At 41.5% G+C, this 21,022-nt stretch overlaps 2 protein-coding genes across 6 annotated transcripts in view; both read left to right on the top strand.

Annotated features, from left to right (window-relative positions):
- The window catches only part of LOC128699079 (arylsulfatase B-like), a 115,484-nt gene extending 108,096 nt beyond the window's left edge, over nt 1-7,388 (top strand). For all 5 annotated transcript variants that reach the window (XM_070096631.1, XM_070096629.1, XM_070096630.1 and 2 more), the window contains exons 11-13: nt 521-853; nt 4,970-5,121; nt 5,920-7,388. In XM_070096631.1, coding sequence (XP_069952732.1) covers nt 521-853; nt 4,970-5,121; nt 5,920-6,104 — 670 coding nt within the window. In that variant the 3' untranslated portion in view covers nt 6,105-7,388. The remainder of the gene's footprint in view (nt 1-520; nt 854-4,969; nt 5,122-5,919) is intronic.
- A 5,168-nt stretch (nt 7,389-12,556) lies between these two features.
- The window catches only part of LOC128699082 (lipase 3-like), a 22,993-nt gene continuing 14,527 nt past the window's right edge, over nt 12,557-21,022 (top strand). Inside the window, exons 1-3 of the mRNA XM_070096627.1 lie at nt 12,557-12,681; nt 16,173-16,342; nt 17,443-17,641. Of these exons, the coding sequence (XP_069952728.1) occupies nt 16,181-16,342; nt 17,443-17,641 (361 nt within the window). The 5' untranslated portion in view covers nt 12,557-12,681; nt 16,173-16,180. The remainder of the gene's footprint in view (nt 12,682-16,172; nt 16,343-17,442; nt 17,642-21,022) is intronic.

Below are 21,022 nucleotides of genomic sequence, written 5' to 3'. Positions count from 1 at the left end.
CCTAGCTCTTCTGGGTGCACGATTCTTGTAGGATTTGGTGGTCCTGTTTATTAGAGCATCATGTGGTTTTTGCTCACCAAGAGGCTGGCCAAAACAACATGGGTTCGAATCCTTGGCTGGTCGCAGTAATATTATTGATCGATACCACTCGTTCATAGGTACAATAATATAAAATACTGTTTGTTGAGGCTAGTACACCAAATAAGGAGTAGAATGAAATTAGCTCAGAGGCACCCACACCACCGTATGTCCTCGGATCACGGTAAAACACCTAGCTCTACTGGGTGCGTGATTCTTGTAGGATTTGGTGGCCATGTTGGTTAGAGCGTCATGTGGTTTTCGCTCACCATGAGGCGGCCAAAACAACACTGATTTGAGTCCTTGGCTAGTAGCAGTGTTGTTATTGATATTAAATATATATATATATATATATATATATATATATATATATATATATATATATATATATATATATATATATATATATATATATATATATATATATATGAATATATTACAGACTGATGCACATGGTGGACTGGCATGACACGCTGATGCACGTGGCTAGTGGAGACATCTTCAATAAACACCAACAGGGTCAAAGGGAGCATCTGTCCTCACGGTCGGAGGATCACTTTCCCATGAGGACGAACCCGACAGCAGCCGGCGAGGAGGAAGAGGAGGAAGAGGAGGAAGAGGAGGAGGAGGCAGCGGAGGGAGAGGAGGTTGAAGAGGTGGGAGAATGGGAAGGGGATGGGATGAACATGTGGTCAGCCATACTGAAGAATGGAAAGTCCCCCAGGATCTCCTTTGTGTATAATCTGAGGAAACGCCCTCTCAGAGGTGCAATCAGGTGTGTGGCTGTGTTTTGTTTTGTGAGTTGAGGGGTGCTAGGTGTGCTGTTTTTATGTTCTGGTGAGTTCAGAGATGCTGTGAGGAGTGTGGTTGTGTAATGGTGTGTTGAGAGGTGCTAAGTATGTGGTTGTGTGCTTTGGCTTTTCAAGGACCCCAATGGAAATAAGTCATTTTGTTTGACTTTTTTTGGAGTTATTCTAAGTAATCTACACATATGCTGCTATGTATGATAATTTATGTTACTGTATTCATGTGTACCTGTACCTGAATAAATTTACTTACTTAGAAGTGCCTGTTGTGTGATTGTGTTGTATATAAACTACCAGATGCAACTTCCCAACAGTTCAAGGAACAGTTATTGAAAATTTATTACTGTCTGGAACACCTTCCAGCCCCATCCAGCTTGGTGATTTCAATCTAAGATATACAAAATGGAAAAATGTAGCACACACACGCTTGAGCTGCTGAATTTCTGCAATAAATACACCCTAAGTCAACATTGGTGAGATGGATTGTAAAGGACCTGCCTAGTATGGCCCAACATGCCTGCCACAGTGCTTCTCCTTTCTTATGTTCTCTTATGTTCTTATATAGTGACACCAACTAGGTTGGAAAATACACTTCACTTTATTTTCACAAATAATGATGACCTGTTAAGAAACATAACAATATCAAAAACAACTTATTTGGATCATAATCTCATCGAAGTTCAAACTTACATGCACAGGGATCCTGACCAGGAAAATGCACACAACTACAAAGGTGTCTTCATTAAATACAACTTCAACAACAAGAGCACCAGGTCAACCATGTTCTAAATGAAACATGTTGAGAAGATATCTTAGATAACACGGATCCAAACCGGTACCTTGAAAGAATCAACTTCTTGGCCGCTGAAAAGAAGAGAAGAAGTAAACTGGACAGAGAGAAATGCTCCCTCTACAGGAGAAGGCAAAGAATCACTAAGCTTCTCAAGGGGTCTGGATTATCTGAAACACAGAATGAAGCACTGATCTGGAAGTGCAAAATATTGAGCTTAAGTTAATGGATTCATATAGGACCCAGGAGAGACAGAAGAAGCTAAAAGCAATTAGCGAAATCGAAAGAAATTCAAAATATTTCTTTTTATTTGCTAAAAACAAGGCAAAACCTACACCTAGTATCGAGCCCTTGCTCAGACAGGATGGGATACAGATGACAACAAAGAAATGTATGAGATACTGAAATCTCAGTATGACTTTGTGTTTAGCGGGCCATTAATCAGTCTAATGATCAACAATCCAAATGACTTTTCTCATGAATGAGCCTCAAAACCCTGTCAGTGTATGCTATATTTCTGACATAATCCTGGTAGACTCCAGCTATGGTGAGGTGAGAGGTAATAGGTGTGTGGTTGAGGTTTCTTGGTGAGTTAAAAGGTGCTATGAAGAATCAGGTGACCACGAGAAAGAGCTTAACTTACTTAGACGAAGACGAGCACCCAGTATTCTTTGGCGAAAGATCGAAGCTCAGGTCAAATCCCAGAGGCCTGTACAAACGTAGCTCCCTGCACAAAGAAAGCAGTAGAACTTTGGCAAAAAAAATAATAAACCAGTGGGTATAAGATGCTTAATAAAGATGTTAAACTAAACTAACATTGCATATTATGAAAGTCTTTGAAATGGTAAGTAAGTAAGTAAGTAAGTAAGTAAGTTTATTCAGGTATACACAAATACAGTTACATAGAATTATCATACATAGCAGCATATGTGTAGAGAACCTAGGATAACCCAAAAAAGTCAGACAGAGTGACTTATTTCCATTGGGGTCCATGTTAATATTTTGAGAAAATCATAACCAACACATCTCAGTGCAACATTAGGTGTTGGTAGATGACGGTTGTCGCAACTACTAGATCATTACAACAAAATTAAGGACGCTTTGGAAGAAAACCTAAATAGAGATGTGGTCTACACGGACTTGGCTAAGGCAGTAGACAACTACGATCATGGAGTGCTACCCAGTAAAGTCAGGTTAATAAGTTTAACAGGACAAGTTGCAAAATGGATGTTATATTTTTTAACGAATAAACTACTAAGATTAGTAGTCAACAAAGGGTCCCAAAAGAAAGTCTTCACCCCTTTTACTGTCTTCCATCCTCATAGCATAGATAAAACAGTAGCCACAGCTTTGCGTTATCTTTGCGACGATACCAAAATAAACATAAAAACCGCCTTGATAGAGATATTAAACACTTGAAGGGGATAATGCTGCCGCGCGGCGCTGGTTCGTAAAAAAAAATCGAAAAAAAATCTAAAAAATCTAAAAAATGCTTCAACAATCTGGCATCATTTCAGTGTAAATCTCATCTTTGTGAGTTAGTAAGTATATTCAGGTACAGGTACACATAAATACAGTTATATCAATTATCATATATAGTATGATCAAAGAGACTTATTTCCATTGGGGTCCTTGTAATATCTTATTATTTAAATCTAAAAGTTAAAACAGTATGATGTTTCTACCCCCAATGGAAATAAGTCACTTTGACTGACCTTTTTAGGGTTATCCTGGGTAATCTACACATATCTGCTATGTATGATAATTTATCTAACTGTATTCATGTGTTCCTATACCTGAATAAACTTACAACGGATTATAGTCACACATGAAGTGAATTTTTTCTTTTGTTTTTTTTCTAATTTTATATATATATATTTATTTTTTATCTTGTCCGCTAATATTTTAAAATCAACATTTGGCATCGTTATAAAGTGGGAAAAGCTATGGTATGAGAGGAGAGCTTTAGCCTGGTGGCTACAGCTCTCGCTTTACATGGCAAATGTCTGCGTTCGATTCCCAGCTAGGGTAGAAACACTGGGTGTATTTCTTTACACCGGTTGTCTATGTTCACCCATCAGTAAAATGGGTATCTGGGTGTTAGTCGACTGGTGTGGGTCGCATCCTGGGACAATGACCTAATTTGCCCGAAATGCTCTGCATAACAAGGAACTTTCTATATAGTAGTATGTCATTGTTGTCAGCTAGGACTGTAGACTTTGTACATGTACTTGTAGTAAAGATATTATTATTATTATTATTATTATTATTATTATTATTATTATTATTATTATTATTATTATTAAGACTCCACGATAGGAAGTATGTCGCTCATAGCTCTATAAAATGTTGCATACATGTCTTACAAAATAATATTAGATATACAATAAATACCATACAAACATAATACAGACTCCCAAATCAACAAAAACTGACATATTCCGAGCAGTGGTGGGAGTCAGAGAGATAAAGCAGTCTACCCATAAAGTTATAATTTTATAGTTTCTGTGGTCTACTAACACTATAGAAAACGTGTCACAAGGGTAACTGTAGAAGATCACTACTTTCGTATGCCAAGATTCATAAATAGCATCAAAAGCTGTATGACCCCAGTGGGTTTAATGCTAAGTTTTTATTATTATAATAATTTCTCTCAAAAAAAAAACTTTCAAGGGAGGTTACTTGATGCTGGTGAGGGGGCTCTTGATCTAGGGAATTGGATATGTGCTCCGATTCCCTGAATGAAGCCTGAATGCCTTCAACCCCCATCCCCACAGGTGCTGTATAATTCCTACAGGTTTAGCGCTTCCCATGATAATAATAATAATTCTCTCTCTCTCTGTCTCTCATAAAAAAAGGAAATATATCCCAAAGTAATATATGTTGGCCGCGTTTTCCTCGATATCTATTGAAATTCCTACAATAATAATGAAATGGTAGCTCCAGGTCCTTGGATCAAGATCCCTTCGCCGGCATGAAGGCCCACCCAAGGCAATCGATATTTAAAATTTCTGTCGCATTTTCCATTTCTTTCTTTTTCTTTCAAAGAAGGAAGGAAGGAGGGGGGCTTTTGATCCTAGGAAGTAGAGGTACGCTCCTCTTCGTTGGCTTAAATCTGTTCTGTCACAGGTTTTATCCCTCTTATCTTCGTAGCTGACTGTGAATTTGTTCCCGCTCCTCTATCATCACCATAACTACTTCCATAACTATCATCAGTAACAACTTCCATAACTATTACCATAACTACTACAGTAACTACTATCACTACAACTACTCTCACTACTACTACTTACAGACACAAGAACTGGAAGTTAGTAGTGGGCGGGGGTGGGCGGTATGACGGGTGGGTGCCGCCCACAGACGTCTCGGGAGGGGCCAACACACGCTGTTGTTCCAGTTGGCACGCCCGCACGCCCACACACAACCTCATGCTTTACAACCTCAAAGGTACGCCTGTATGTCTCTCATATACTCTATTTTAAGACTTCGTCCCAAGGGATGAATTTATTATGCATCAAGACCCATCCTGTGGAGAAATTTCCCTCCATTACCCCCCTGGGGGCGACGACCCCGCTCAAGAGGGCTATGACCTCTAATTTCCCACACTGGAGAGCAGGAGTCACAGCCCCTTTGAGCAGGGTCGTCGTCCCCCGGGAGTTGGAGAGAAATTTCTCCCCAAATCCTGTGAGTGAGTTTGTCCTCCCCAGTGATTATTTTTCTGACAGTAAACGCTCTTATAAACTTCTGTGAAAAAATACCACTGTGAAAACAGGAAATAAAACCTGAACACTTTCATGTGCTTACATATATATACCTTTTCTCTGAAGATGTGTGCATGCACATGAAAGCGATCAGGTTTTATTTTCTATTTTCACTCTGGTATTTTTTCATACTTGACATCACGCATTTTATCGTGATTTCTTACATAAACCTCTATGTAGCGAGATTTTTTAATGCGACCGACAAAGTACATACATAATTGAATACCAAGTGGAAAGGCCTTCATACTACCCGCTATTCAATTGTGTGTCAAACCACGGTACTTTGGGGTTAGAACCCAAGGTCTGAAGTTATACAACTCACTTGCCATGGGTTCTAATCTCACCCATACCGTGGTATGTTTACAATCGTGTTATTACGATTTCGTGAATCTCGTGAATGTGTCGTTCAGTCGTGAAGCGCTAATTCACAAAGGATTAGCACTTCATGCAAATATAATAATATAACAAACTCCGCTTCTTGCAGATGATCCCCTGGAGACTACTGATGTGGCTGACCTTCGTCCTGACATGGCAGCAACCTTGAAGGCTCGACTTCGGGACTATGCTCTTCAGAGCCGCGAGCCCCATAGCCCTCGCGACGACCCCAGGGGACACCCCAGCCTCCACGGGGGGTTCTTCTCCCCTGGCTGGTGCCAACCCTTAGTGTGAGCACTGAAGACAGCTGGGGATGTCTCTCCTGGGATTCATCATCCTCCTCCCCCAAGGAACTACGATAGGTCCATCTCCGGATTCGCCTGGTTCGTCTTGTAAAAATCTCCTTAAATGCGGTATGGAGACCTCGGAAAGTTCTATGTTTTCACTAGGAAATTCTCTTTAGCCATCGCTTAAGGAACCAACAGGAGAAGATCAGAAATTTTCCACAAACGTCCTTAGTTTCCAGTGAAGACTCTTATCATTAGAATGACACCAATTCTTTGTGTGAAACAACAGCAGATGATCAGGAAAACTTAAAGAAGAGGCCAGTACTTAGGCATAAGTCATTAGTTTGTAAAAGAGAAGGACCGTCATAGAGGCTTCAAGTAGATCGGTTGTATGAGCGTATTTCGTGCATATATTTATTATAGCTGTTTGACTTTAGCTTATTTTAGGTGTGTGATTTTAGTTAAGTGACTGAGCCTTTTCAATAGTCCTATAATAATCCTTCTGACTTGTTATATATATACATACATACATACATACATATATATATATATATATATATATATATATATATATATATATATATATATATATATATATATATATATATATATATATATATATATATATATATATATATATATATATATATATATGCATATAAATACATATATAAATATTTTTTTTTTCAATTATCTCCTAGAAACACTTTCCACAATAAGAAAAATCACTTTTCATTTCAATTTAAAAAAGTGATATTAAAAACTTAAAGCAGAAATAAAGACTTGTTCAAAATACAATGAATACAATCACATATGGTATTGTATGTCTGACATGTTATGCTAACATTTGAATGGAGTTACGTACGCAGGATACATACACACAGAGGTATGTTTCTCTCAGCGTGTATATGCTGTAGGGTGACCTTGAAACCTTGTTAAAGGGACAAAAGTATCGTTCACTATGTGGTAAAATAGGTTACATCCAGCCCTTAATGACTCTCCTGTAGTCTTGATTCCCTTGCTCTCTTCTCTCCTTTCCCTTATTCTTACCCGTTACTCTCATTTCTCTCCCTAAGTCTGTTTCCTCCTTTTATTTTATCTTTTGCTGTTTCCTCTCTCTCTCTCTCTCTCTCTCTCTCTCTCTCTCTCTCTCTCTCTCTCTCTCTCTCTCTCTCTCTCTCTCTCTCTCTCTCTCTCTCTCTCTCTCTCTCTCTCTTTGTCAATCCTTTTCCTTTTCACTTGTATCATTCTGTGAATATAATATGTACAGAAAATATACAGTGCTAATTTGTTTAATTAATTTCCTTAGAACACTGCGACTAGCCAAGGATTCGAACCTATGTTGTTTTCGCCTGCCTCATGGTGAGCGAAAACCACATGACTCTCTAACCCACAGGATCACCAAATCCTACAAGAATCACGCACCCAGCAGAGCTAGGTGTTTTACCGTGATCCAAAGTCATACGGTGGTGTGGGTGCCTCTGAGCTAATTTCATTCTCCTTCCCGTTTGATGTACTAGCCTCAAAAAGCAGTATTTTCTATTATTGTACCCACGAACGAGTGGGTACAATAACAACACTGCGACAAGCCAAGGAGTCGAACTTATAATGTTGTGGCCCACCCCATGGTGAGCGAAAACCTCATGACGCTCTAACCCACAGGACCACCAAATACTACATGAATCACGCACCCAGCAGAGCTAGATAAAACCCTTGATATCACAATATGCAGAACAACCACTGTGAAAAAATTGTGAAATTCTAAGTGCTTTCGTGACTTCTCACATTATTAAGGAACTATAAAAGACAAAACATCAACAGGAAGGCTTATAAGGGCAAGACTACACTGTGACGTGACTGTGAGGATTGTCTTTTATAGTTCTTTGATAATGTGAGAAGTCACGAAAGCGCTTGAAATTTCACTATTTTTTCACAGTGGTTGTTCTGCATTAATATACATACATGCATACATATATATATATATATATATATATATATATATATATATATATATATATATATATATATATATATATATATATATATACATATATATATATATATATATATATATATATATATATATATATATATATATATATATATATATATATATATATATATATGTATGTGTATATATATATATATATATATATATACAGAGAGACAGAGAGAGAGAGAGAGAGAGAGAGAGAGAGAGAGGAGAGCTCACACAGTTTTGTGAACACTCGACGTCCCGACATGATAGCTGTTGTTGAAACATTTTTGGATGACAGGACTCCAGAAAATTTTGCAAGAACTGCTGGCTACACCTCATGGATGAGAAGAGACAGGCAAGGGCAAGGAGGAGGTGTTGCTGTGTGCTTCTCTAAAAGTGTTCATGCCCAGCACATAGATGTTGCCACCCCTACACATCTTGAAATGATGTTCTTCAAGCTCTGTATAAACACTAGTACCTCTGTACTAGCATGTGCAATGTACAGACCTCAGTGGCAACATGCAGACCCTATCAACTTCCTAATGGAAAATATTGACTCCCTTCTGCTACAACACAACTGTCAACATATCATAATTGTTGGTGACCTCAACCAGCACCTTATACAGAGGGACTTTGATGACCCTCTTGCAGTGTTTGACATGAGAAACTTTGTTGATTTCCCTACTCACATCTCTGGCTCCTCCCTTGACTCAGTAGTGAGTGATCTGGCAGAAGGCATAGTCACTTGTCAACCCCTCGGCTATTTTGGATCGTCTGACCACAAGGCTGTTTTTACAACACTTAAGATCCCAACAGAACGAGGTGAGGAGTCCACACGCACAACCTGGCTATGGGAAACAGGTAATTGGCCAGCCCTTCGCTCTGAGCTCGCCACCACCGATTGGAATGCTCTTCTCCAAGGGAATGTTGACAACCAAGTGAAAGCCTTCACTGGACACATCCTTAATCTACAACAAGAACACATTCCTCACCGGCAATATGTGACGAAGCCTACGGATCAGCCTTGGTTTGGCTTTCATTGTAGAGAGGCTGCTACTGCTAAGTACAAAGCATGGCGAAGGTATAAGAGACATCCTACCACCTATAACAGGAACTTGCACAGGCAAGCCTGTAGACATATGGGTGACGTTCAAAAGTGGGCCATTGCTAAATGGGAGGTGGACACTAAAGGAAAGCTAGCATCAGGTAGGGTAGGCTCCAAAACCTGGTGGTCCCTGGTCAAGGACAGACAAGGTTATCTGCCTGATGAACTCATTCCACCTCTAAATCGACAGGATGGGACCACCTCTACTAGTAGCCAAGAGAAGGCGGACCTCTTTGCTGAACACTTTGCTACCAAAATGCAAGTTCCTGATCCAGCAAGGGACCCTCCTTGGCTAGCTGCAAGAACTGTGTCAAAACTGTCATTAGTGACAATAAGGCAGGAGGAGGTGCATTTCCTTCTTAAATCGCTTGACCAAGAAAAGGCTGTGGGCCCAGACAAGTTGAGCCCAAGATTGCTGAGAAGATGTGCAGACCAGCTAGCAGCACCTCTAACTCGCATCTTTCAGCACTGCCTAGCACAGTGTAAATGGCCCTCTCTATGGAAAGAGGTAAATGTAGTCCCCGTTCACAAAAAGAAGAGCAGAGCAGAAATCAGCAACTACAGACCAGTGTCACTCCTGTCAATCACTGGTAAGATCCTTGAGACAATAATCTCAAGACAAATGACAGAGTTTTTTGACTATCACTCACTACTTTGTGATCGTCAATATGGCTTCAGGAAAGGTTACTCTGCTGCTGATCTGTTGTTAAACCTCTCCACTAAGTGGCACCAGTCACTGGATGAATCCAAAGTCAGCTGTGTGGTAGCACTGGACATTGCTGGCGCTTTCGACCGGGTGTGGCACCAGGGCCTCTTAGCAAAACTTCAAGCACTGGAAATTGCAGGCTCTACGCTATGTCTCCTCAGTGATTACCTTCATGGTAGATCTCTAAGTGTAGTTCTCATTGGAACGGAATCAGCAAGACATCCTATTGGGGCAAGTGTTCCACAAGGAAGCGTGCTGGGACCATTGTTATGGAATGTCTACTTCAACGACCTTCTTCATCTCATCCCAGAATCACATGCATATGCAGACGACTGCACATTGACATTCACTTATCCAAGAGAAGAAATGCCAGCTGCTCTAAGCTACATCAATCACCAGCTGAGAGCTATATCAGCTTGGGGAAATAGATGGCAAGTAACATTTGCACCTGAGAAAACGCAAATGATGATCGTCTCTAGGCACCATGATGGTAATGCTGGTGCAGTAGTAAGGATGAATGGGAGGGTGTTGGCACCTGGAGAAGAAGTTGATATCCTTGGGGTGAAATTTGACTCCAAACTAACCATGAAGAAACATGTAAATCTTGCAAACAAGGCAGCCAGGAAGCTTACAGCACTTCGCCGTATCTCGCATCTACTTGACAGAAGGGGTTGCAAGATTCTGTACGAGGCACAAGTACGCGCGCACCTTGAGTATGCTCCACTTTCTTGGTTTGCCTGCCCCCCCTCTCATCTGCGACTGCTTGACAGAGTAGAGAACAGAGCAAGACGTATCATCTCTCGCCTGGACCCATCCTGGATAGATCTGTCATTTCAGCAGAGCCTTCAACATAGGAGGGATGTGGGTGGCCTTACTGTTATGTACAAGGCCAATATTGTCAAAGTACCACACTTGGACCCACTTCGAGGACAGCGTGAAGCAAGCTTTTATGCCACAAGACGGGCAGAAAGCAGCAACTTCACTCTGGCTGTACCCTTCTCCAGAACTTCACTCCATCTGAGATCCTATATACACAGGATGACTCGAGTATGGAACACATTCGTACAGCATAATGATGTCAACGAGATAGTCAGTTGATCAAATGAAAATGCTGGCCCACAGATGGCTCCAACTTCATCCTGTTCCCTACTTGTATGTCTCATAACAATAAAAATGCTTTCAAATGAGCTGATGTAGGTAACAGCTCTTAGCTTGCCAATAAAGTTAGGAATCCTTTACCTGTAAATAGCTTGTCAATAAAGCTAGGGATCCTTAACCTTGTCAAACCCTGTGTAAAAAAAATGTGTGTTGGTCCCCTAGTATCAGAGATACAGGCTGGGAAATAAGTCACCTGGCCAGGTTACTTCGCCAGGTGTAATAACGCCAACTCACGGATCTCTTTGACTCTCAAGGTCTGTAAATTCCCTCATTTTATCATTTACCTTCTGTGTGGGAGATAAGTTTGGCTTCTGTTTTCCTCTACAATAACGAGGCTGTGACACCACATCACAGGTACTTAATGATGATGCAGTGGTACTGGATGATATATCAACCGTATTAGATGCCACAGCAATGGAAATAAATACTACAACAGTAGGATTAAATGCTACAACAATAGGATTAAAATCTACAGCAAGTGGATTAAATACTATAACAATTGGATTTTAAATATTACAACAATTGGATTAAATATTATAACAATTTGATTAAAAACTATAACAGTAGGATTAAATACTATAACAATTGGATTAAAAACTATGACAATTGGATTAAATACTATAACAATTACATTAAATACTATAACCGGATTAAATATTACAATAATTGGATTAGATACTATGACAATGAGATTAGATACTATTAAAAGGAGATCACATAGTACAACAACTGGATTAAATACTGCAGCAACGGAGTTATATACTTCCATAATGGGATTAGAACTATAACAATAGGATCATATGCTAAAATATTGGCGTTCAATAGTACAACAGTGGAATTAGACACCACAACAGTGGAATTACATACAACAAAAATGGGATTAGATACTGGGATTAAATACCACAATAATGGGATTCAGTATTACATCAATGGAATTAAACACTCCAACTAAAGGACCACATACAACAAAAATAGGATTAAATACAACACCAGTGGAATCAGATGCAACAACAATAGAATTAGATTCAGTTTCAGGTGAGAAGACATGAAGCCTCATTTGAGAATCCCAAAAATAATTAACCTAGAGATTATTATAATTATGCTTCAACCCCCCCGTTAGATTTTGATCCAAGGAAAGGGGAAGGGGCGGCTCCCATCCCTCGAATCAAGTGCCCAACGTTAGCGCCATGGTTCCCTTTCTTGAGGGGAGATTGATATAGTAATCTTTCGATATTTATCCACCCGATTTTACAAATGTCGGTCTCCCCTCTTTCGATGCCGGTGAAGGGATCTTGATCCAAGAAATTGGAACTGCTCTCTCTCTCTCTCTCTCTCTCTCTCTCTCTCTCTCTCTCTCTCTCTCTCTCTTGGATCACACCTGATTACCCCTCCTTCCCCAGGTGCTGCGAAATTTTCCCCGTGAAGAGAATACAGAGGGTCCAATTACCCAAAGTTGCCTCTGTTCCCCTCTCTTCCCTTCTCTCTTCCCCCCTCTCTCTCTCTTCCCCCTCTCTCTCTCTTCCCCTCTCTTGGAATTCCCTACCTAGTCCTCCCCTCACCCTACCCCCCTACAAGATATTGGCCTATTTAAGCAAGTGGGTGATCTACGTTTGTGATAGTTGATATCAGCTCTCAAGGTGAGTAGAGCTTCCAGCTCTATATTTTTCACTCCAGCTGTATGTTTTTTAATCCAGCTCTAGGTTTAATGGCGAGCAGAGCCTCCATTTCTAGGTTTCGTAGTGAGCAGAGCCTCCACCTCCTTGTTGATTAGAGCCTTCAGCTTGTGTGTGTGTGTACTCACCTAATTGTGGTTGCAGGGGTTGAGACTCAGCTCCTGGCCCCGCCTCTTCACTGATCGCTACTGGATCCTCTCTCTCTCTGCTTCCTGAGCTTTGTCATACCTCTTCTTAAAACTATGTATGGTTCCTGCCTCCACTACTTCACTTGCTAGGCTATTCCACTTGCTGACAATTCTATGACTGAAGAAATACTTCCTAACGTCCCTGTGACTCGTCTGAGTCTTCAGCTTCCAGTTGTGACCCCTTGTCCCTGTGTCCCCTCTCTGGGCTCTGGAACATCCTATCTCTGTCCACCTTGTCTATTCCCCGCAGTATCTTGTATGTCGTTATCATGTCTCCCCTGACCCTTCTGTCCTCCAGTGTCGTCAGTCCGATTTCCCTTAACCTTTCCTCGTACGACATTCCCTTGAGCTCTGGGACTAGCCTTGTTGCAAACCTTTGTACTTTCTCTAACTTCTTGACGTGCTTGACCAGGTGTGGGTTCCAGACTGGTGCTGCATACTCCAGTATGGGCCTAACATACACAGTGTACAGTGTCTTGAACGATTCCTTATTAAGGTATCGGAACGCTATTCTCAGGTTTGCCAGGCGCCCGTATGCTGCAGCGGTTATTTGGTTGATGTGTGCCTCCGGTGATGTGCTCGGTGTTATGGTCACCCCAAGGTCATTCTCCCTGAGTGAGGTCTGTAGTCTTTGTCCACCTAGCCTATACCCTGTCTGCGGTCTTCTTTGCCCCTCCCCAATCTTCATGACTTTGCATTTGGCTGGATTGAATTCGAGAAGCCAGTTGCTGGACCACATGTCCAGCCTGTCCAGGTCTCTTTGCAGTCCTGCCTCATCCTCGTCCGATTTAATTCTTCTCATCAACTTCACGTCATCTGCGAACAGGGACACTTAGAGTCTATTCCTTCCATCATGTCGTTCACATATATCAAAAATAGCACTGGTCCTAGAACTGACCCCTGTGGGACCCCGCTCGTAACAGGCGCCCACTGTGATACCTCTTCACGTACCATGACTCGTTGCTGCCTCCCTGTCAGGTATTCCCTTATCCATTGCAGTGCCCTCCCTTTTACGTGCGCCTGATCCTCCAGCTTCTGCACTAATCTCTTGTGGGGAACTGTGTCAAAGGCCTTCCTGCAGTCTAGGAAAACGCAATCTACCCACCCCTCTCTCTCGTGTCTTACTTCTGGTACCTTGTCATAAAACTCCAGGAGGTTTGTGATTCAAGATTTGCCTTCCATGAACCCATGCTGGTTTTCATTTATAATCTTGTTCCTTTCCAGGTGTTCGACCACTCTCCTCCTGATAATCTTCTCCATGACTTTGCACACAATACATGTCAGAGACACAGGTCTGTAGTTTAGTGCCTCGTTTCTGTTTCCTTTCTTAAATATGGGGACTACATTAGCTGTCTTCCATTTCTCAGGTAGTTGCCCAGTTTCAAGGGATGTGTTGAAGATTGTGGTTAGAGGCACGCACAGCATCTCTGCTCCTTCTCTAAGGACCCATGGGGAGATGTTGTCCGGTCCCATCGCCTTTGAGGTGTCAAGGTCACTTAAGAGCTTCTTCACCTCCTCCTCAATTGTTCGTATGTCATCCAATACTTGTTGGTATATTCCCTCTTGATGTTCCCTTCTGTGCTGTCTTCCCACAGCCCTTCCTGTCTCTACTGTAAAAACTTCCTTAAATCTCCTGTTCAGCTCCTCACATACCTCCTGATCATTTCTTGTGAGTTCTCCACCTTCTGTCCTTAATCTGATCACCTGGTCTTTGACTGTTGTCTTCCTCCTGATGTGGCTATGCAACAGTTTCGGGTCAGTCTTGATTCTCGATGCTATGTCATTTTCATACTGTCGCTGGGCCTCCCTCCTTACCTGTGCGTACTCATTCCTGGCTCTGCGACTGATCTCCCTATTTTCGTGTGTTCTCTGCCTTCTGTACTTTTTCCATTCTCTATTGCACTTTGTTTTTGCCTCCTTACACCGTCGGGTAAACCAGGGGCTCGTTCTGGTCTTCCCGTTGTTACTGTTGCCCTTGGGAATAAACCTTTCCACTGCCTCCTTGCATTTTGTTGTTACATATTCCATCATTTCATTTACTGGCTTTCCTGCCAGTTCTCTGTCCCACTGGACCTCCCGCAGGAAGTTCTTCAACCCTATGTAGTCCCCTCTTTTATAGTCAGGCTTTTCCCATTCAACTCCTGTTATTCTCTCCACTTGCAGCTCTACTATGTATTCAAAGCACAGAACCACGTGGTCGCTAGCTCCTAGGGGACTCTCATACTTGATGTCCTCAATATCTGAGCTGCCCAGGGTGAACACAAGGTCCAATCTTGCTGGTTCATCCTCCCCTCTCACTCTGGTAGTGTCCTTAACATGTTGGTGCATGAGGTTTTCCAGCACCACGTCCAACATCCTGGCTCTCCATGTTTCGGGACCCCCATGTGGCTCCAGGTTTTCCCAGTCAATCTCCCTGTGGTTGAAATCCCCCATAACCAGCAACTTTGCTCTGCTGGAGTGAGCTCTTCTTGCCACCTCAGTAAGTGTGTCCACCATTGCTCTGTTGCTCTCTTCATATTCCTCTCTTGGCCTCCTGCAGTTCTGTGGTGGATTATACATCACTGCAATGACCACTTTGTGTGTGTGTGTGTGTGTGTGTGTGTGTGTGTGTGTGTGTGTGTGTGTGTGTGTGTGTGTGTGTGTGTGTGTGTGTGTGTGTGTGTGTGTGAGTGTGTGTGTGTGTCTGTGAGTGTGTGTCTGTGTGTGTGTCTGTGTTTGTGTGTGTGTCTGTGTGTTTGTGCGTGTGTGTGTGTGTGTACTCACCTAGTTGTACTCACCTAGTTGAGGTTGCGGGGGTCGAGTCCGAGCTCCTGGCCCCGCCTCTTCACTGATCGCTACTAGGTCACTCTCCCTGAGCCGTGAGCTTTATCATACCTCTGCTTAAAGCTATGTATGGATCCTGCCTCCACTACATCGCTGTCTGTGTGTTTGTGCGTGTGTGTGTGTGTGTGGGTGTACTCACCTAGTTGTACTTACCTAGTTGAGGTTGCAGGGGTCGAGTCCTAGCTCCTGGCCCCGCCTCTTCACTGGTGTGTGTGTGTGTGCGTGTGTGTGAGTGTATCAGAGTGTGTAGACATATTCAAGAACTCGACAGTGTAGTTCCTTAAAGGAGGGATGCAGTGGGCAAGGGACCCTGATCCAAGGAATTAAAGCTACACTTCTGCTTCCTTGGATCAGAATTGAGTACCTCTCCATTCTCCAACAGTTCAATGACCCATACGGGTTTAGCAGCTCCACATATATATAGTAATGATATTTCCCTCTCAGACTGAGTGATGGGGCCGCGTGCGACAGTGACGCTGCTGGTGACGCTGCTGGTGACGCTGAGTCCTGCTGCTGCAGCAGGCAGGAGCAGCAGGACCCAGCAGGCCTACGCCTCTTTGCTTCGAGAGATTCCTCACTGGGGAGAAGACCACTGGGGTGTTAATCTTACAACGGTGAGTGGAGTGAGGTATGGAGGAGTGGAGTGAGGCATGGAGGAATGGAATAATCTACTCCATCCCTCCAAAAAGAGAATCATAAATTCCTTTTACAATAGGTGTTAAAACCTACTGCTAACTGCCTAACTTTAAACTAGACCTAATTAGCAATATTTAGACTAGTTAGCCTTTCTCAGCAGATAGCCACGATATAGATCTAAACATTCACACTTTGTATAGAAATATACCTAGTAAAATGAATTTTATTAGGCCGTCATGATCCAGTGGTTATCACACTGGCCTGGGAGTTTAATAAAGACTCGCCTACCACGGGTTCGAGCACCACCCACATTCTCTGATTGTTTTACATTCGTGTTGTTGTGGTTTTGTGAGTTCTGCTCTTTGCTTTATTGATGGTATCTTTATTGGTGGATATCTTTATTAATGAGTATTTTATTGATGGGTATCTTTATTGATGGGTATCTTTATTGATGGGTACCTTTATTGATGTGTATCTTTATTGATGGGTATCTTCATCGTGGAAACATTTCGCGAACCAGTGGCTTCTTCAGTTCAATGCAGAGAAGACTGTATGTAGACCGAGGACGCTACTGGCTGGCTGAACGTTTCCTCAATAAAGATACCCAAGTGTCTAATTCATTATTTTCCATGCAGATAATTGTGGATATAAATCCACATGTACTTCGGTTAACCTTCTTGGCGTGTAGTTCCTTGACCAGTGTATCCATATACTCTCACCCGACTTGTGCGCGGTACATCAGCCACTTCGCGCAACTCTTAAAAAAAAGTCTTCATCCAATTCAGCCAATTTTTTAAGTATCTGGACATAATTATTGACTTTTAGATTATAGTTAAGCGTGTTTTCAGGAGACGTCATTGATTAAATGCAAAGTCATTTGTTTTCGCAATGTTTTCGTTCTATTTTTACGTACTGTCTTTCTGGCGGTCTGCTTTTGATTATTTTTTAAGACAGGAGTACAAGAAGGTAGACCAAAGTTAGTTTATTTTCAGCTTATTTCCCCGGTGTACACCATAAACAAAGACTGTCATCTATTTGCCTTCTCCGTGTACTAGAGTTTCCATGTATTTAATTGCAGCCGGAGCTGATCGAAGCCATGGGTTACCCGGTAGAGATCCACCACGTCACCACTGAGGACGGCTATATTCTCGAACTCCATCGGATTCCCTACGGGGCGGAAGATCAACCCTCCGAGGGACGACCTGTCGCCTACCTCGAGCACTGCCTCCTCTGCTCTTCCTCAGATTATATCATGAACGACCCCGACAAAGCCCTAGGTGAGACGGGTGGGGGGGGAGGGGGTCAAAGACCACGCCGTGATTTCCAGGGACAACCATGACCTCGAATAATGGAGGATATTTTTATCTTTTGACAGTGTGTCTATATATATATATATATATATATATATATATATATATATATATATATATATATATATATATATATATATATATATATATATATATATATATATATATATATATATACATATATATATATATATATATATATATATATATATATATGTATATATATATATATATATATATATATATTTATATATATATATGTATATATATATATGTATATATATATATATATATATATATATATAGATATATATATATATATATATATATATATATATATATATATATATATATTATTATTATTATTATTATTATTATTATTATTATCACACTGGCCGATTCCCACCAAGGCAGGGTGGCCCGAAAAAGAAAAACTTTCACCATCATTCACTCCATCACTGTCTTGCCAGAAGGGTGCTTTACACTACAGTTTTTAAACTGCAACATTAACACCCCTCCTTCAGAGTGCAGGCACTGTACTTCCCATCTCCAGGACTCAAGTCCGGCCTGCCGGTTTCCCTGAACCCCTTCATAAATGTTACTTTGCTCACACTCCAACAGCACATCAAGTATTAAAAACCATTTGTCTCCATTCACTCCAATCAAACACGCTCACGCATGCCTGCTGGAAGTCCAAGCCCCTAACACACAAAACCTCCTTTACCCCCTCCCTCCAACCTTTCCTAGGCCGACCCCTACCCCGCCTTCCTTCCACTACAGACTGATACACTCTTGAAGTCACTCTGTTTCGCTCCATTCTCCCTACATGTCCGAACCACCTCAACAACCCTTCCTCAGCCCTCTGGACAACAGTTTTGGTAATCCCGCACCTCCTCCTAACTTCCAAACTACGAATTCTCTGCATTATATTCACACCACACATTGCCCTCAGACATGACATCTCCACTGCCTCCAGCCTTCTCCTCGCTGCAACATTCATCACCCATGCTTCACACCCATATAAGAGCGTTGGTAAAACTATGCTCTCATACATTCCCCTCTTTGCCTCCAAGGACAAAGTTCTTTGTCTCCACAGACTCCTAAGTGCACCACTCATCCTTTTCCCCTCATCAATTCTATGATTCACCTCATCTTTCACAGACCCATCCGCTGACACGTCCACTCCCAAATGTCTGAATACATTCACCTCCTCCATACTCTCTCCCTCCAATCTGATATCCAATCTTTCATCACCTAATCTTTTTGTTATCCTCATAACCTTACTCTTTCCTGTATTCACTTTTAATTTTCTTCTTTTGCATACCCTACCAAATTCATCCACCAATCTCTGCAACTTATCTTCAGAATCTCCCAAGAGCACAGTGTCATCAGCAAAGAGCAACTGTGACAACTCCCACTTTATGTGTGATTCTTTATCTTTTAACTCCACACCTCTTGCCAAGACCCTCGCATTTACTTCTCTTACAACCCCATCTATAAATATATTAAACAACCACGGTGACATCACACATCCTTGTCTAAGGCCTACTTTTATTGGAAAATAATTTCCCTCTTTCCTACATACTCTAACTTGAGCCTCACTATCCTCGTAAAAACTCTTCACTGCTTTCAGTAACCTACCTCCTACACCATACACCTGCAACATCTGCCACATTGCCCCCCTATCCACCCTGTCATACGCCTTTTCCAAATCCATAAATGCCACAAAGACCTCTTTAGCCTTATCTAAATACTGTTCACTTATGTGTTTCACTGTAAACACCCCCTACCTTTCCTAAAGCCTCCTTGTTCATCTGCTATCCTATTCTCCGTCTTACTCTTAATTCTTTCAATAATAACTCTACCATACACTTTACCAGGTATACTCAACAAACTTATCCCCCTATAATTTTTACACTATCTTTTGTCTCCTTTGCCTTTATACAAAGGAACTATGCATGCTCTCTGCCAATCCCTAGGTACCTTACCTTCTTCCATACATTTATTAAATAATTGCACCAACCACTCCAAAACTATATCCCCACCTGCTTTTAACATTTCTATCTTTATCCCATCAATCCCGGCTGCCTTACCCCCTTTCATTTTACCTACTGCCTCACGAACTTCCCCCACACTCACAACTGGCTCTTCCTCACTCCTACAAGATGTTATTCCTCCTTGCCCTATACACGAAATCACAGCTTCCCTATCTTCATCAACATTTAACAATTCTTCGAAATATTCCCTCCATCTTCCCAATACCTCTAACTCTCCATTTAATAACTCTCCTCTCCTATTTTTAACTGACAAATCCATTTTTTCTCTAGGCTTCCTTAACTTGTTAATCTCACTCCAAAACTTTTTCTTATTTTCAACAAAATTTGTTGATAACATCTCACCCACTCTCTCATTTGCTCTATTTTTACATTGCTTCACCACTCTCTTAACCTCTCTCTTTTTCTCCATATACTCTTCCCTCCTTGTATCACTTCTACTTTGTAAAAACTTCTCATATGCTAACTTTTTCTCCCTTACTACTCTCTTTACATCATCATTCCACCAATCGCTCCTCTTCCCTCCTGCACCCACCTTCCTGTAAGCACAAACTTCTGCTGAACACTCCAACACTACATTTTTAAACCTACCCCATACCTCTTCGACCCCATTGCCTATGCTCTCATTAGCCCATCTATCCTCCAATAGCTGTTTATATCTTACCCTAACTGCCTCCTCTTTTAGTTTATAAACCTTCACCTCTCTCTTCCCTGATGCTTCTATTCTCCTTATATCCCATCTACCTTTTACTCTCAGTGTAGCTACAACTAGAAAGTGATCTGATATATCTGTGGCCCCTCTATAAACATGTACATCCTGAAGTCTACTCAACAGTCTTTTATCTACCAATACATAATCCAACAAACTACCTACCACACCCTCTCTAAAAGTTTCTCCTACTTTAGCATTCAGGTCCCCTACCACAATTACTCTCTCACTTGGTACAAAGGCTCCTATACATTCACTTAACATCTCCCAAAATCTCTCTCTCTCTCCTCTACATTCCTCTCTTCTCCAGGTACATACACGCTTATTATGACCCACTTTTCGCATCCAACCTTTACTTTAATCCACATAATTCTTGAATTTACACATTCATATTCTCTTTTGTCCTTCCATAACTGATCCTTCAACATTACTGCTACCCCTTCCTTTGCTCTAACTCTCTCAGATACTCCAGATTTAATCCCATTTATTTTCCCCCACCGAAACTCCCCTACCACCTTCAGCTTTGTTTCGCTTAGGGCCAGGACATCCAACTTCTTTTCATTCATAACATCAGCAATCATCTGT

This window comes from Cherax quadricarinatus, chromosome 54 (assembly GCF_038502225.1).
Source record: "Cherax quadricarinatus isolate ZL_2023a chromosome 54, ASM3850222v1, whole genome shotgun sequence".
NCBI lineage: Eukaryota > Metazoa > Arthropoda > Malacostraca > Decapoda > Parastacidae > Cherax > Cherax quadricarinatus.
This window is presented reverse-complemented; position numbering and strand designations above follow the sequence as displayed.